Genomic DNA, 16,768 nt, shown 5'->3' on the forward strand with positions numbered 1-16,768 from the left:
CTTGCTAAGCGAAAAGCCATGTGACATGGGAATGAATCCTCTCTTAGAGTTTTCCATATTGAACCTTGCAAGAACCTTATCAATATAAGTCTCTTGGCTCAGTCCAATCATCCTTCGAGACCTATCTCTATGGATTTTGATTCCCAAAATGTACTCAGCTTCTCCAAGGTCTTTCATAGAAAAACAACTTCTCAACCATTCCTTGACTGACTCAAGCATTGGTATGTCATTTCCTATGAGTAGTATGTCATCTACATACAAAACCAAGAAGACTAAGCTACTCCCACTAAATTTCTTGTAGACACAAGATTCTTCTTCACTCTTGAGAAAACCAAATTGTTTGATTGCCTCATCAAATCGAAGATTCCAGCTCCGAGACGCCTGCTTCAATCCATAAATGGATCTCTGAAGCTTGCAAACTCTTTTGGGATTTTCTGGATCCTCAAAACCCTCAGGTTGTGTCATGTACACATACTCCATCAAGAACCCATTCAAGAAGGCAGTTTTGACATCCATCTGCCAAATTTCATAATTGTAATGTGCAGGAATCGCCAAAAGTATCCGAATTGACTTAATCTTTGCCACTGGAGAAAAGGTTTCATCATAGTCTATACCATGTATTTGTTTGAATCCTTTTGCAACCAGTCTTGCTTTATAGATATAGACATTTCCATTCTTGTCTGCTTTTATTTTGAACACCCACTTGCATCCAATAGGTTTAACCCCATCAGGCAAGTCGACTAGGGTCCAAACTTTGTTCTCAGACATGGAGTCCATTTCAGATTTCATGGCCTCAAGCCATTTCTCAGAGTCTGGGCTCGTCAAAGCTTGTTTGTAGGTAGTAGGCTCAGAATTTTCCAAAATCAATATTTCAGAGTCTTCTGTTAATAGGAAATCAACCAACTGCTTGTTTGGGATCCTTGTTCTACTCGACCTACGTGGGGCTTGAGCATCAATAGAAATATTCTCTTCAACATCTTGAAGATTTTTGCATGAATTAGATTCAAGTGGGACGACAGGAGTTTTGCTTAATGTATTAGCTTGCTCCGACACCTGACCTGTCATAGCAGAGTCATGCGCCCTCGCCTCTGACGTGGTTTGATCCACATCCATTTGTTGCTCATCTCGAATTTCTTCGAGAACTATTTTACTCCCACTTGTCTTTCTGGAAATAAATTCCTTTTCAAGAAAGACACCATCACTAGCAACAAACACTTTATTCTGTTGACGGTTATAGAAGTAGTAACCCCTTGTCTCTTTTGGGTATCCCACAAAGAGACATTTATCTGATTTGGGTGCAAGTTTGTCTGATAGTAAACGTTTTACAAAGACCTCACAACCCCAGATTTTAAGAAAGGATAAGTTCGGAACTTTTCCATTCCACATCTCATATGGAGTCTTTTCTACAGCCTTTGACGGGCTCCTATTTAGTGTGTGTGCAGCTGTTTCTAGAGCATATCCCCAAAAAGAAATTGGAAGATGAGCAAGACTCATCATTGATCGAACCATATCCAGTAAAGTTCGATTCCTCCTTTCAGACACACCGTTTAACTGTGGCGTCCCTGGTGGAGTTAGCTGTGAAACTATTCCACAATCCTTTAGATGATCATCGTATTCTTGGGTCAAATATTCGCCACCACGATCAGATCGTAATGCTTTTATTGTTTTACCAAGTTGATTCTGTACTTCATTTTGGAATTCTTTGAACTTTTCAAATGATACCGACTTATGCTTCATTAAGTAGATATACCCATATCGACTTAAATCATCAGTAAAAGTGATGAAGTAACTAAACCCACCTCTTTCCTTTGAACTCATAAGCCCACAAACATCTGTATGTATAAGTGCCAAGAGATCATTGGCTCTTTCACCCTTTCCAGTAAAAGGTGACTTTGTCATCTTCCCCAACAAGCATGATTCACATACATCAAATGATTCATAATCGAATGATGTAAGGATTACATCCTTTTGTAACTTTTGGATGCGCTTTTGGTTTATATGACCCATCCGGCAATGCCATAGATATGTTGGGTTTAAATCATTCGACTTTTGTTTCTTGCTATTTATGTTATAGACTTGTACTGTCCTATCAAGTACATATAGGCCATTAATCAATTTTGCACTAGCATAGAACATGTTATTGTAAGAAATGGAACAACATTTGTTCTTAATCTCAAAACAAAAACCTCCATTATCCAAAACAGAAACAGAAATAATGTTCTTAGTAATTGACGGAACGAAATAACAATTATTAAGTTCTAAAATTAATCCAGACGGTAAATGCAGACTATAACTTCCGACGGCAAATGCAGCAACTCTTGCTCCATTTCTGACGCGAAGCTCCACCTCGCCTTTTTCTAGTTTTCTACTTCTTTTTAGTCCTTGCACATCATTAACTATGTGAGAACCACAGCCGGTATCAAATACCCATAACGAAGTAGAAGTCAAATTAACTTGGAATAAGGCATATAATATATCAAAGGAAATATTATCAAATCTACTTTCCAACCCAATTAAAATTAGGTCAAAATCATTTGTAGATTTTATGATATGACCGTTTTAATATTAGGGTGTCGCTTTTGGGCTGAGTTTAGTGTTTTGCTTATATCTTCTTGGTTTTAAATCGGAATTGGGCTTATGATATATGGTTGGAAAGCTTATTTCAAGGCCTATCCAAAAAAAAAAAAATTTGATCAAAATTATTAGGCCACAAAATCAGTTTCTCTCGATTTTGTGTTGTGGACACGAAAAGAGGAAAACAAGTTATGATTTAGGAAAATGAGCTAGGAAATGGATTGTTTGTGAAATGTATTGAATGGAAATATGGATTAAGCCCTCCAAAAATTAAATACTCAACCCGACCAATAATGACGGTGAAAGGTTGTTCATCATAGGGCTTGGTTTTTGGGGAGACATTTTTAGGTGTCTACAATATTGTAAACACATTGAATATTACTATTGGACATAAACTAAGAGGCTTATAAAATAAAATTTTGACAACTTAGGGATTTCATAAATTAAGGCCTCATGTTAAGGATTTATTATTATTATTATTATTATTATTATTATTATTATTATTATTATTATTATTATTATTATTATTATTATTAGTACTATTACTATTATTACTATTACTATTATTATTATATCTCAAAAACAAAAGTCATACAACCTATAATAAATTAGTGGGAAGCCGAGATAAAATCTGCCCCCCCACTCCTCTAGCTATAGTAAAGCCTACCCTAGTGAATATATGAGCTGCAGCACGAGCCCCAATGTCTTGGGTCGTTGAGAACCTCTGAATCCGCTTCAGCAACACAACAACCTCCTTCTCTAAATCCCCAAGCGAAGAAAAGGAGAAGGGAATGAAACCATATCCAATCGCCTGACAACGAGCTTCATAATTAACTCGCTTCCGATGAGCCGTATCAGCTACAACCCGTCCGGGAACAAATTCAGATAGCCTTGTCTGTGTCAAAGGAGAAGACCCTGTGAAGTCGACACATACATCACGACCATGATCCCATGAATAAAGTAACACATCGGCAGGTCTGAGGGCCTCGTCATTCCCTCCAGATAATAATATGTCAACCTCCTTTCTTTCTGAAATCCCAAATATGTAGCAAATATCAACAAATGTATCCCAAACAACATTGTGCCGATCTTTAATCCCTACAATGCCAGCACACGACACCTCATGGTCGCCGAATACATCCCCAGTAAAAACCCGAGAGCAAGCAGAGCACGATGTCAAGACAAAGAACAATGGAACACCTATCCAATAACACACCACACATCGGTATGTCTTAGCGTTCATCGTCTGACCCAATCCAGAAATAGGAACTGCCCGAAGCCAAGCAGAGGTGTGATCGCCCAGCTGCGACTTCCACAATGCCGATTGCCGAGGAGACAAATAAAGGTTTGTGAAATATATATCTGCCAATTTCTTCATGAGTTTAGGGACAACAACCTCACAAGGATTACCTAAAATGTCAGACTCAACTGTTCCCGTAAACAGACTCTATGCATCCTCAAAAGCTTGACCAAGACCCACAATACCAGTACGACGCAGAAGCTGCGTTTGCAACCCAGCCGACTGCAATCGAGAAGCAAGAAAAGCATAATGACGAACATCACCTGCGGAATAAACATCAAGCCCTCCAAACGCAAATGGTAAAGTGGCAAGCTGCCACTTCCAATCACCAAACTCGGGCCCCGAAGAAGTAATAATACGCCCCAAGGAAGATCGAAGAGCCTTGTCGAAAACGCGCTGAGCCGCCTTGAAAGCACCTAAAGGACAAGTACGCAAGGCAAAGTAGAGTTTAGAAACTCCAATACATGCCCTAAGTAACAACAGCTCACACTAAGGATCATCCAGCATAGCAACCTTATCCATAAGAGCAATGGTCTTGGTCACCCTCTGCATCACAAGCTCGCCACTAAACTTGGAATCAGAACTAACGGGACCAACAAGCAGCTTAACACTATGCAATGGTCGAGCTATAGAAGGGGGAAAAACACCCACAAGCCTGCTTCGAGGGTCTTCTATAAGCCAGATGACTTCAGTTATTTCCACATTGAGATGCAACCCAAAACGAGGTCTTTCCTCCATAATCAACTATAGAACCTTCCCTACCACCAAAGTGTCTCAAATAATAGTGTCGTCATCCAAATACCACGCCTGAAGACAAACCTTTAATATTATTATTATTATTATTATTATTATTATTATTATTATTATTATTATTATTATTAAAAGTCATACAACCTACAATAAATTAGTGGGAAGCCGAGATACAATCTAGGCCCCCACTCCTCTAGCTATAGCAAAGCCTACCCTAGTGAATATATGAGCTACAGCACGAGCCCCAATGTCAACATACTATTATGTTGTTATTATTATTATTATTATTATTATTATTATTATTATTATTATTATTAATATTATGTTCTTATAGGATTTTGATCTGGTTAGAAGAGAATTAAGTGCTCACATTTAAGATTATTTTTCATGAATTATTGTAATTAAAGTGTGAGTAAAAAGTTAAATAGTGTGTGTTAATGAGATTATTAATCTACTAAATTTAACTTATAAGTAGTGCATGCATAGAATATAACATGTGGCAAAATCTCCCATTCTTGATTAGATTATTTTTCTTAGAAAAATGATTATATAATAGAATCTTCTACAAGATCACAGTTCAAACTTTATTAGATTTGGAAACCATATTGGATCTAAATTTTAGGGAATTTTAGATTTTAATACCACAAAAAACATAAAAATGGTTTTATACACTACAAACAAATAAAAAATAAATAAATAAAAAATAAAAAAACACTTTTATTTTAACACCACAAATTTTTTTAAAAATTGGCTTTTACCACTACTTAACCGATTCATGGATGGAATCCGTTAATGGGATCCACGTTGCTTACGTGTCACCATACTATTGGACGAAAATAATAATTTTTTTTTTAAAAAAACCCTAAACTAATCCAGCCACCCCTATCCCCACCGCTGGCTGGGCGGCGCCAGTCAATGTTGTACCCAACAACCTTCGTTCCCAGACCTAGCAACCGCATACTCTGCCTCCTCCCTTTCCCCTTCCCCAAAACCGACTAAACCACCCCAATGGCCGCTTACGGTTGCTTAAAACAGGCGGCCGTTTTGCAGACCACTCATAAATGACAACCAATCCAATTAGGACTCTAAGGGTCAAAAACGACCGGTTTATAGTCGAAACCGACCACTTAGGCCCTAAACCGGTCATTTCTGACCCTTAGTTATCGCTTATGGTGGTTATTTCTAGGTGGTTTGAAAAACCGGTGACAACCACCCGTTTTTGGTGGTAATTGAGGTAGGGTCAAAATTGGCCAGTTAAGGGTCAAGGAAAGGGGGGGGGGTTGATATTGTAGTGGATGGGCTGAGAAAGGGGGTGTTAGAGTGGGGTATGCGGTGATGTGGGCTGCCGGCGATGGCAGAGTGGGTGGCTGTTTAAGTTTTAGGGTTTTTGTTTTGTTTTTTTAAAATATTTAATTCTTCTTTTTTGTAAACTAATAATATGGTAACACGTGGCACAATGGACCCCACTTGATGGATTTTGGGACGGAAAACAGGTAAGTGGTGGTAATATCCAATTTTGTGATTTTTTTTGTGAAGTTAAAATAAAAGGGTTATTTTTTTAATTTTTTTTTATTTGTAGTGTTAAAAAACCATTTTTCAGTTTTTTTGTGGTCTTAATATCTAAAATTTCTTTAATTTTATAAGTAATATGAGAATTTCATATTTTCGTAGTCATTATTTTTTACAACTCCAACTAAAGGTGGATATCATGCTGTGTTGGGCCACCGCGAGTCGTGCCTGCTTTATGGAGGGTTGTGTCGTTCCGTGTCACCTTTTGGCACACCCTAGCACAAGGCACGACTTGACCCATGTGCCTGGGAGGTTGTGTCGTGCCGGGCATCAGGCCGCCCTGATTTTTCCAATTTTAATTTATTTTTTTAATTAAAAAAAACGATACATACTTTTTTTGGAACAAATTTAAAAATGAGTAAATTTGAATAATTTCATTAATTTATGATCATGTTTTTGTATTATTATATTACTCCATATTATTTAGCAAAAAGCAACAATGCATATAATTAATAAACTTACGAGTGCGGTGAGCCGATAACTTAAAATTTGATGAATAACTTATTTTATTTTATACCGGTACGATAAATCGATAATACAATAATTTATAATGATAATTAAAAATCATACAATAATTGGTGACTAACTTATTTTTATAGCTTATTTTATTATACGGAGTACGGGGTTCAATAATACAAAAATTATACAACAACTTTGCACGGGCCGTGCCGGCGGGCCATGCCACGGGCCGAGTGATCGTGCCTCCCGCCAGGTTCATGCCGTGCCTATTTTTCAAAAATTTGTTCACGGCACGGCCATGAGTGGGCCATCGTGCCGGGTCATGCCTCTGGCTGGCTTGTGCCGCCCGCGTGTCGGCACGGTCCATGCCACCTCTAACTCCAACTTATATTTAAATATAATCTCAAATTTTAACTCATTCAAAAGTTTACATATATCAAGTAGTTAAACATTCATCCAAGAACAAAAAACTACAAAGTATTATGCTATTAAGTAGATAAAGTAAATTTCCTAAAAAAAAAAAGAAGATAAGTAATAAAAAATTCTTAGGAAAAAGGTTGTATTATCAGTTTGTTAAAACAAAGTAACATATTTTTACAAGAAATTAATTCAATTATATATAAGAGTTTAGATTACTTAAATTAAACACCGAGTTTTTAGAAACATATACATAAATTTGAATTCAAGTAAAAAAAAAAAAAAAGGTGAAAACATTTCATGTTAAAGCTAGGTCTAGTCAAAGTTAAGTGAGGAAAAAGAGATAGATAGCATTTGCTTATGCTATGAGTAGCTTGAGGTCAGGTAAAGTGAAAAACAAGCCAGGATCAGAGAAAACCGAATTAAGACTAATTGTGGGCTAATTCATGGTAAGTTTCTTCTTGAGTGCAAATCGGGTTAAAATTAAGATTATTGGGTCTAATCAATTCCCAGTAGCTTAGGAGTCAAATAGTATACTAACAAATAACGTTGAATTAAGACTAAATGTGGGCTAATTCATGGTTAGTTTTGGAGCAAACTTCTTGGGTAAAATCAATTTGGGTTCAATTTAGTATAGAGTATCTCCAATTATTATTATTATTAAATATTATTTAATTATTATATTTATTATTATTATTAAAAATTGATAATTATTATTAAAAATTAAGTATTTTATTAAAAATAAATAATTAGTATTATCTATAAATAATAATTTTTATTATAAAAAATCATTTATTATTTTTGATATTTTTAATATTATCAATAATAAGTATTATTATTACTTTAATTATTATTATTTTTTTGAGAAAATGTTATTATCATTATTATTGTTAATATTATTATTAAATATTATAAATTATATTTAATATTATAATTATTAAATAATATTTATTTATTATAATTATGTTAAATATTTATTACTATTATAATAATTCAATATTAATTATTTATAATTATTATTATTATTATTAAATATTAATTTTAATAAAATTAATATTATTAGATATTGTTTATTTATTATTATTATTAAATATTTAATTTTCATAATATAATTATTATTTAATAACAATCATTTATTATTGTTATTATAAAATATTATTAATATTATTATTAAATAATAAATATTTATTATTATGATTATTATTATTATTAAATATTAATTATTATTACTATTATTATTATTATTATTATTATTATTATTATTATTATTATTATTATAGTTCAATATTAATTATTTTTAAATGTTATTTATTATTATTATTATTATTATTATTATTATTATTATTATTATAAGGAAAAATTGATTCTAATAATCCCACCTTTGACCGGTTCGCTATTAATAATCCCACCTTTGGATTATTATCTAATAATCCCACCTTTATAAGACATCTTCTTTTATTGGTCCCAAACCTGTTGGTAACCTGTTTTGATAGGTTAAAATGCTATGTGTCACTTTGTGATTGGTTGAATTTCTTAAAAATATAAAAAATTAAAAAAACTACAAAAATAAAAACAGAAAACAAGTCCACACACCAACCCCAGCCACCACTCCCCATCCTCCGGCAGCCCCTCATCCACACCTACACCGCCGGAACCCCATCCCTATCACCACCTAGCGAAACCCAGCCCACCTTTCCCTTTAAAAAAAAAATTAGATTTATACTAAAATCTAATCCGAAAAATGTAAAGTTCCATTGTAGTTGTTATAATTTGAGTTTTATATTGTTCTTCTTCATTTGTTTTCACACTGATTTCCAAACTCTTATATCTACTCATTTTTAATTATTTCACTGTACTATTATATATATTCCATTGCTTCAAAAAAAAAAGTGTATATATTTCATACAGCCCAAAATTCTGAAAATTAGTAGAAAAATCTTTGAATTTCAACTCAAATTACAATTTCAATTGAGCTTTTTGAGCTCCATTAATGGCGGGTTCAATGATTGAGTTAACCGAATCCATGTTCAATCTATTCTCATTCATTTGGAGCTATTCGACATTGCGGAAGGGAAGATGGATGGTTTTCTATGTGGGAAAAGGGTAGAGGGCTGTTTTCGTGGGTGGGGGTGGAAATCAGGGTGGTTTTAAGGGAAAGGGGTCGGTTTTTGCTAGGTGAGTGCAGAGGAGGGGCTGCCGGAGGAGTGGTGTTACGGTGGTCGTGGGGGGTTGGGGGCTGTGGGGATGTTCCAGTTGTTTTCAATTTATTTTAGGTTTTCTTTTTTTTTTTTTTTTTATAAAAAAAAAAATTGTTGATTAAATACTTAGTGACATATGTTAGTTAAATAGAAAACAAAAGAGTTTACCCAACGTACAGGTTACCGGTCATAAGGGACCGATAGAAGAAGATGAACTATAAATGTGAGATTATTAAATAATAATAAAAAGGTGGGATTATTAATAGCAAACCGGGCAAAGCTGAGATTATTAGAATCAATTTTTTCTTATTATAATTCAATATTAAGTATTATTTTTAACAAAGAAGAGCAGAGCAGAGCAGGCAGAGCAGATTTTAGCCCCGTTCTTTAGAGCTACTCTACTCACTGTTGAAATTTACTCTATTCTACTCTACTCTGCTTCAATCTACTCTGATTTGCATTGCTCTACTCTGCTCTACTTAAAAACAATACTTAATATTCAATTATTATAATAATTAATATTTAATAATAATAATAAATAATTAATATTATTAATAATGATAATCTTAAAAATTAATATTTAATAATAAAAATAATAAATAATTAATATTTAATAATAATAATAAATAAATAAATAATATTTAATAATTATAATATTATTAAAAATTAATATTTAATAATAATAATAAATATATAAATAAATAATATTTAATCATTATAATATTATTAAAAATTAATATTTAATATTTAATAATAATAATAAATAATTTATATTTTATAATTTAAATAATAATAATATAAATAATAAATAATTAATATTTAATAATTATAGTATTAATAATAATTAGTATTTAATGATTTTATTATTATTATTATTAATAATTAATATTTAACAGTAATAACAATAATAATAATAATTTGCTCTACTCTAAGGAAATCTACTCTGCCTAGAAGCTCAAGAGAATAGGACTTTAAGAGTAAGTAAATTACAATTGTGACAATAAACAGGGTAACACTCCCCCCTAATTACCCCCAAATCAACAAATCTAGAACCCCAGTTTACTAGGGATTTGAAGTTGGACAAGCAAAGCAGCATAAAATCCGCTACAAATTTCAAAAATTAAATACAACTCCGTAGTTCTTGCTTCCTTTCTTCCTTCCATCAAATGTCTTCCAATTCTTTCTCACTCTACTGTAAGTCATACTACAAACTACCATTGAACTCATCAATCTTTTTTTGATTTTTTTTTATACCCAATTAAATATTGAATAAAAAACCCAATTTGTAATTTTTTCTACTCTTTCAACTAAGACTATTCCTTAATATTCTAGGGTTTCAAAATTTGGTAAATAATTCTTTAATTTTTGAGCCCCTCATCTTGTTCTTCCCCAAAAACCAAGTTCTTTACTTTCTGTTTTAAATTCCAAGCGCACGTTTTTCCTAATTCACGTTCTTAGTTGCAGAATTAGTCTCTGAAATTTGGATTTATTTGGGTTAATTTTTTTTGGGGTTGATTTTTGTTGTTCATCATTTTTGTTTTGAAGGGATTATTAGGAGAAAATTATCAATTGGGGAGTTTGTTTCTGTATTTGATTCTTGCAGAAAAGTTGCTGATTCTTGTAAATCATCTTTCCATTTCTGGTATGAAATGCTTTTCTTTTTAAGCTAGATTATGCTGATTCTTTGATTACCCATTTGGGATTTTAAGTAGCTTCAATTCTTGTTTTTGTATTTTGTAATTCATGCTTTGTTTGTTGTTGATTTTGTTTGTTTTGGGTGTTTATTTTCACAGTTCGTGTTCTTGAATACTGTGTGTTTGGTTTGAAGATGTGGAAATAGAATTAATCAGTATATGGTGTAACTGTGTAAACGATGGGTTGTGTTTATGGTAAATGTTGTAAGCGACATCACGCTAAAGGGAAGGAGAATGGTTGTTTATATGGCCAATCTGGGGTCCAAGGAAGGCCGGTTTTTGCTGAGAGATCATTAGATTCTATCTCTGTGCCTTCACACAATTTCTGTTTGGAGTATTCGGTCCTTACGCAACGAGGGTACTATCCCGATTCACCTGAGAAAGAAAATCAGGATTGTTATTGCATTAGGACACGATTGTGTGGCAATTCGAATATTCATTTCTTTGGAGTGTTTGATGGACATGGTCAATTTGGTGCTCAATGTTCTAATTTTGCGAAGGATAGATTGGTAGAGATCTTGTCTAATGATTCCTCTTTGTTAAAAGATCCTATAAAAGCTTATAATGATGCCTTTCTTAGGACGAATGAGGAATTACACAACAGTGACATAGATGATGCAATGAGTGGTACAACAGCAATTACTGCTCTTGTTATTGGGAATACACTTTATGTTGCCAATGTGGGCGATTCTAGAGCCGTGATTGCTCTTAAGAAGGGAAATCAGATAATTGCGCAAGATCTATCTCGTGATCAGACTCCATTTAGGCAAGATGAATATGAGAGGGTGAAGTTATGTGGGGCTAGAGTTTTGAGTGTTGATCAAGTGGAGGGTTTGAAGGATCCAACTGTACAAACATGGGGTGATGAGGAGACTGAAGGCAGTGATCCTCCTAGATTGTGGGTTGAGAATGGAATGTATCCTGGCACAGCTTTCACAAGGAGTGTTGGGGATAGCACAGCTGAAAATATAGGTGTTATAGCTGCTCCAGAGGTATCAGTGGTTCAACTTACACCAGATCACTTGTTCTTTGTTATTGCAAGTGATGGTGTCTTTGAGTTCCTACCAAGCCAGGCAGTTGTTGATTTGGTATGTCATTCCAGTTAAAATGGAATATTTGCTATCTTCTTATTAATCTTATGCATATGCATCTTTCTGTTGCTTCCAGCAGATATCATTCTCTTTGGTTGGTCTGAAAATTTTCTGCATTGAGTATGCTTCTTTTGTATTATAACTATTTTGAAATAAAAGCAGCTTTTTTCTCAAAGTGTTACAAATTTCTTTTTTGGTGCTGTAATGCAGTATCACATTGCAACATGTGACAGGACATTATAACTGTTTTAATTTTGGTCTTTGTAGCTTCTGAGACCAACAGTACAGACTAAGCCATAATGAGTAAGATAGTTTGAGCGTAGATGCTCCAAAGATTGAAACTTTTTTAATGGTTAACATCACATAGCTATTCGGTTCTTTTTAAAAGTTCTCTGTAAATTGCTACTTAAATGTTTTGTTATGAACAATTGAAAAACTTTTCAATGCTACCACAAATGGCAGCGTCTGCCTTTGATGTATGTTATTTTAAAGCAATGGCATTTGGATTTCTCAGTAACATCATCATTTACAATGTGCTATGCTGAGAAAAGGAAAACATGCTTGTGTACTATTATATTGTGATCTGATGCCTGTAATTTTCTTAGCTATATGTGATCACAGTAGAGATTTTCATTGAATGAAATTGAAATTAATTTATAGCAATTTCCATTTCTTTCTTCATAACTCCCTTTTGCTTGTAACTATTATAATCTTGGGCTAGCCCAAGGGTCCTTTGTTTGTTATGTGCATCTAATACTGTTTTCAATTTTCGTGTTGTGTGATTAGGTTTCCAGTAATCAAGATCCTCGAGATGCATGTTCTGAAATAGTAGGAGAATCATATAAACTCTGGTTAACTCATGAAAGTCGTACTGATGATATTACGATCATCATTGTGCACATCAAAGGTCTTTCTAATGTATGTATTGCCTTAAAACTTTTTTTTAATGACCTTTTCATTTGGATCACTAGCTGTTCAGATGTTTTAAAATCATGATCTTTATCACATACTTAATCAAACTATAATGACATTGGAGTACTAAAACGGCCTCTAATGTCATTCTAATATAATGTATACGTTTGTACATATTTATTCAAAATCTTGCTAGACATTGATCTTTTTTGTCACTGAACTTGTTGTACACTATCGTCCAGATTGATTTGGCTTGTTTTTCTATATTTCTCTTTTTGCTTCATGATTCTTTGGAGTGTATTGGTCTTGCATGAGTAGGCATCATAGGTTTTATTTTGGTGTTTTCAAACTAAAATTAAATCTCAAGATCCTAGAAAATTCAAGAGGTTTTGTCACATTTCATCATTATCTAGTTTACGAAGGTGATGAAGCTAGAAAAATTAGTTACACTTTCTATTTATCCCCAAATGTAGCAACTCTTTTACTAAAAGCTAACTAAAACTATGAATTCCATATCAAAATATAATGCACCTCTGATAGTGCTGTCCCCAATTACTTGCAACACTTCTATGAAATGAAATGACTCATTTTTGTATATATTAATTCATTTCCTCCCTCCAATAGTAAATAGCTCAATACCGACTAAGTATAATATGTCCTCTCTCTCTCTTTTTTTTTTTTTTTTTTTTTTTTTTTTTTTTTTTTTTTTTTTTTTTAAGGTTGTACCTTATTAACTTACATTTGACTTTGACTTCAAATACGAATTAATATTAATTATGTATAAGTATACTTCATAAAAAGTTGATATTCTGAAATACTTATTGATACGAAATTAGTAAGATTACCCATGACTATATTTGTTTAGTTATATAAATAAATAAAATAATCAAATGATAGTGCAAAAAGGCAATGGTATAACTAAAATATAGAGGAAGTCAATAAATTACCAATCACCACAAAACACAATACGAACCAAATTACCTAAAACCATGCAATGGTAAAGTAGGGGCAACTAATTTGGAACAGGATACTGTTTTATTTTTTTATTTTTTTTTTCCCTGAAAGGGACAGGATCTAGGTTAGAAGAACTAGTTTATTTATTTTTCATCACTTTTTACTTTTGCACTCCAGTTTTGACTTTGGGCTCTTTTGTGTTGAGTTCAAATCTAATTTGAACTCTTTAAATTCTAATTCAAGTCCATTCTGAACAGTTATTTAATTGCAGCTTGATTAGCACTCTACTTTGTCTGATTAAACTCGAAGTGTGGTAATTTTGTGAAACTTGAGATCTTTGGGAAAAGAAAAAAATATTGAGTTTTGGATAGTGGGCAATTTATTTTTGTGATTGTGTAAGGGTGATGGAATTGGAGGGAAGAAGTTGGAAAGGGTGGTAGGTTCTGTCTTAGAGTTGGATAAAGTCCAGTTAGTCTAAAGTAGCTGCCAATATGTGCATACAGTTTGCCAGATTTGAGTTAACTGCAGCCACATAGCTTCAAATAGAATCTTGAAAACAGAACTAAAGCTTAGTGCCATTAACTGTCATTCAAATGATGCAGCATTTGAGTTTTTGTTAATTTTGGTAATTATGTCTTCTTATTATGTATCAGTACGAAACTAAGAATACTGATGGGATGAACTAAGCATTTTCATCTGGGGTTATGGCTCTGTTAATAGAAACAAAACAGTCGTGTAACTCTACAGATGATGCTGCTGGTGAAAAGGGACTCGACACACTTATGTTATTTAGCACTGCTTATGCATATTTGCATGACCGTGCTGTATTTACAATTTGTAGCTGTCGATCCACTGCAGCTTAGCTGCTGCAGAAGAGGGGTTATACTGCCAATTGCTCCAAAATCTCTCTGTTTGCTCTGTGTTGATGGTTTTCTGATTCCTAAGCAAGTATAGGCATGTATCCGTAGCAACGTTTATCAGTTGATAAGTAAGAGGATGCCATTGATTGGAAATGATCCTATATATGTCATTTGCACTTAGTTTTCATGAAGAGAACTGCATGGGAGGGATGCTTTCTCATCAATTAGGGAAGAGAGGGGGGGCTTACACCTGCTTACTGTAAATAGGTTGCATTTAAAGTTTTAAACTCTTTCTTAAAAAATGTGAGTTTCTTTACATTTTTGTTGTATTTATTACAGTCGAATGCAGGGCTCACTGGTCAAGTGAGTAAGGGAGATGCAAAACCACCTTCAGCGAGGATGAAAAATGCTGCTTCTGACTTATCTGATACTACCAGATCTGACTTAAACCCTTCAGAAAGAAATAGTCCCTCAGATCAGCAGCCTTGTCGACCTATAATTTCTGTTGATCAAAGTGCTGTTACTCTGTCTCCATCGTATTCTCAGCCAGCATGATGATTGAGGTCTGTCTACATCTTTTAAGCAAGACTCTTATTTATTGCAATTGGAAGATGCAAATGATTTTCTGTGTCTCTTCGTGACAGTTGCTTGGCTTGGATTAATTTTAAGAAGCACTGCATCATTTTTGCTGATCTCCTCGTGAAATGGTAGGGCCCTTGATTCATGCTGTTTGCTTTATCAAATATCCATGCCTTTGATTATGCTAGTTAATATATAAGCAGCATGTAGTGCTCTTCATTGTTGTTAGTGGTGTAACATGCTTTATGACAAAAACTCTATCATTTTATGTTGGTTTTCTAATAGGAAGTAATATTTTCTTTTTCACAAGCATCCTGATTGTAGTGAGGACATGGTCCAACTCATCCAATCGAGATAATTAAAACTCAGAAGCACTTATCAGCTAATTTCAATTAACACAAATGATATAGTTATTCTATTCAAAAAAAAAAAAAAAATTGATATAGTTATTCTTTTTCGTCTTTTATTAATTTTATTTTATATTTTATAAAGTTTTAGACTATTAGTCAGTCATGTTTTGTAACAGTTTAGCACAATAAGAATCTCATATGTAATTCTATTTGTCAGACTAATGGAAGTTGTTGAATGCATGCTACGGACCAGAAGAAGCGGGAATTTCTGTCCAAAAATAATCTGTTGGCCTGCTGATGTTTGCTTCTTAGCTTTTTTGGGAGCGAATTACCCCCTTTTTTGAAGTATGATCTTAGAAGTAAATAAGATGAGAGTTTGCGGGTGATTTGCCTTCATGTGTTTTTCTCTGTCATCTGCAACATACGCTTCTCAGTTTTATGTCTTCTCAGATTAACATTTGCCAACGATAGCTACAGATGAACAACACTTCAGCATAGTGAGACTCTGGGATCTAACTGCTGACTGTATCAATGTATTTGAAAGAAAATTACGTTTGACAACCATGACTTTAGTTCAAATTTTGAATGATTCTATTTGTGAATCATTGATTACTGAATAACATACTGTTAATTCATGGTTATGATTAATGATTCTTATTGTATATCTCCCTGTACAATTATCAATTTGAGTAGTTTGCTGGCATATTCTTTAGTTATTCAGTTATTGTCAATACAATTAGAATCTACTATCAATAACTTATATACTAAAAGACACACCAGCAGTGACACTTGTTATTTCCTGGTGTGTCTTTAGTTATATTTTTTTTTATAAAAATTTTTGATTAAGAAAATCAATTTGTTTATAAAAATAACATTATTTTATATACATATTCTATATTAATAGGTAGTAATTATAATATTTAAAATAAAAAGATTTCACAAATGTTTCTAAAATATAAACCAAAAATCATACTCGAAATAATTTGTGACCTATCCTATAGCAAGAAAATATAAAGCTTTGATTTTTTACCTACTTTTGTTTTATTTGTGTATTAGAAGCT

At 33.1% G+C, this 16,768-nt stretch overlaps 1 protein-coding gene across 5 annotated transcripts; it reads left to right on the forward strand.

Moving 5' to 3' along the window:
- Window positions 1-10,291: 10,291 nt before the first annotated feature.
- On the forward strand, window positions 10,292-16,369 carry LOC110694874 (probable protein phosphatase 2C 35). Of its 5 annotated transcripts, none has more exons than XM_021872044.1 (7): window positions 10,292-10,461; window positions 10,813-10,909; window positions 11,061-12,049; window positions 12,839-12,970; window positions 15,118-15,341; window positions 15,423-15,485; window positions 15,925-16,369. In XM_021872044.1, exons 3-5 carry the CDS (start codon window positions 11,141-11,143, stop codon window positions 15,331-15,333), a joined length of 1,257 nt encoding a protein of 418 aa, XP_021727736.1. In that variant the 5' UTR covers window positions 10,292-10,461; window positions 10,813-10,909; window positions 11,061-11,140; the 3' UTR covers window positions 15,334-15,341; window positions 15,423-15,485; window positions 15,925-16,369. The 5 variants fall into 5 exon arrangements, with proteins under 5 accessions (XP_021727736.1, XP_021727740.1, XP_021727738.1 ...); XM_021872048.1 differs by having other exon boundaries at window positions 15,964-16,369; XM_021872046.1 differs by having other exon boundaries at window positions 10,871-10,909.
- The last annotated feature ends 399 nt before the right edge of the window (window positions 16,370-16,768 follow it).

Source organism: Chenopodium quinoa, unplaced genomic scaffold, assembly GCF_001683475.1.
Source record: "Chenopodium quinoa cultivar QQ74 unplaced genomic scaffold, ASM168347v1, whole genome shotgun sequence".
Taxonomy (NCBI): Eukaryota; Viridiplantae; Streptophyta; class Magnoliopsida; order Caryophyllales; family Amaranthaceae; genus Chenopodium; species Chenopodium quinoa.

What these genes read in the sequence shown, in the direction of transcription:
- LOC110694874 (XM_021872044.1), top strand. Translation starts at nt 11,141, where the DNA reads ATGGGTTGTGTTTATGGTAAATGTTGTAAGCGACATCACGCTAAAGGG. An exon ending in GCCAGGCAGTTGTTGATTTG is followed by an intron (nt 12,050 to 12,838) that starts GTATGTCATTCC and finishes TTGTGTGATTAG; the next exon opens with GTTTCCAGTAATCAAGATCC. An exon ending in ACATCAAAGGTCTTTCTAAT is followed by an intron (nt 12,971 to 15,117) that starts GTATGTATTGCC and finishes TATTTATTACAG; the next exon opens with TCGAATGCAGGGCTCACTGG.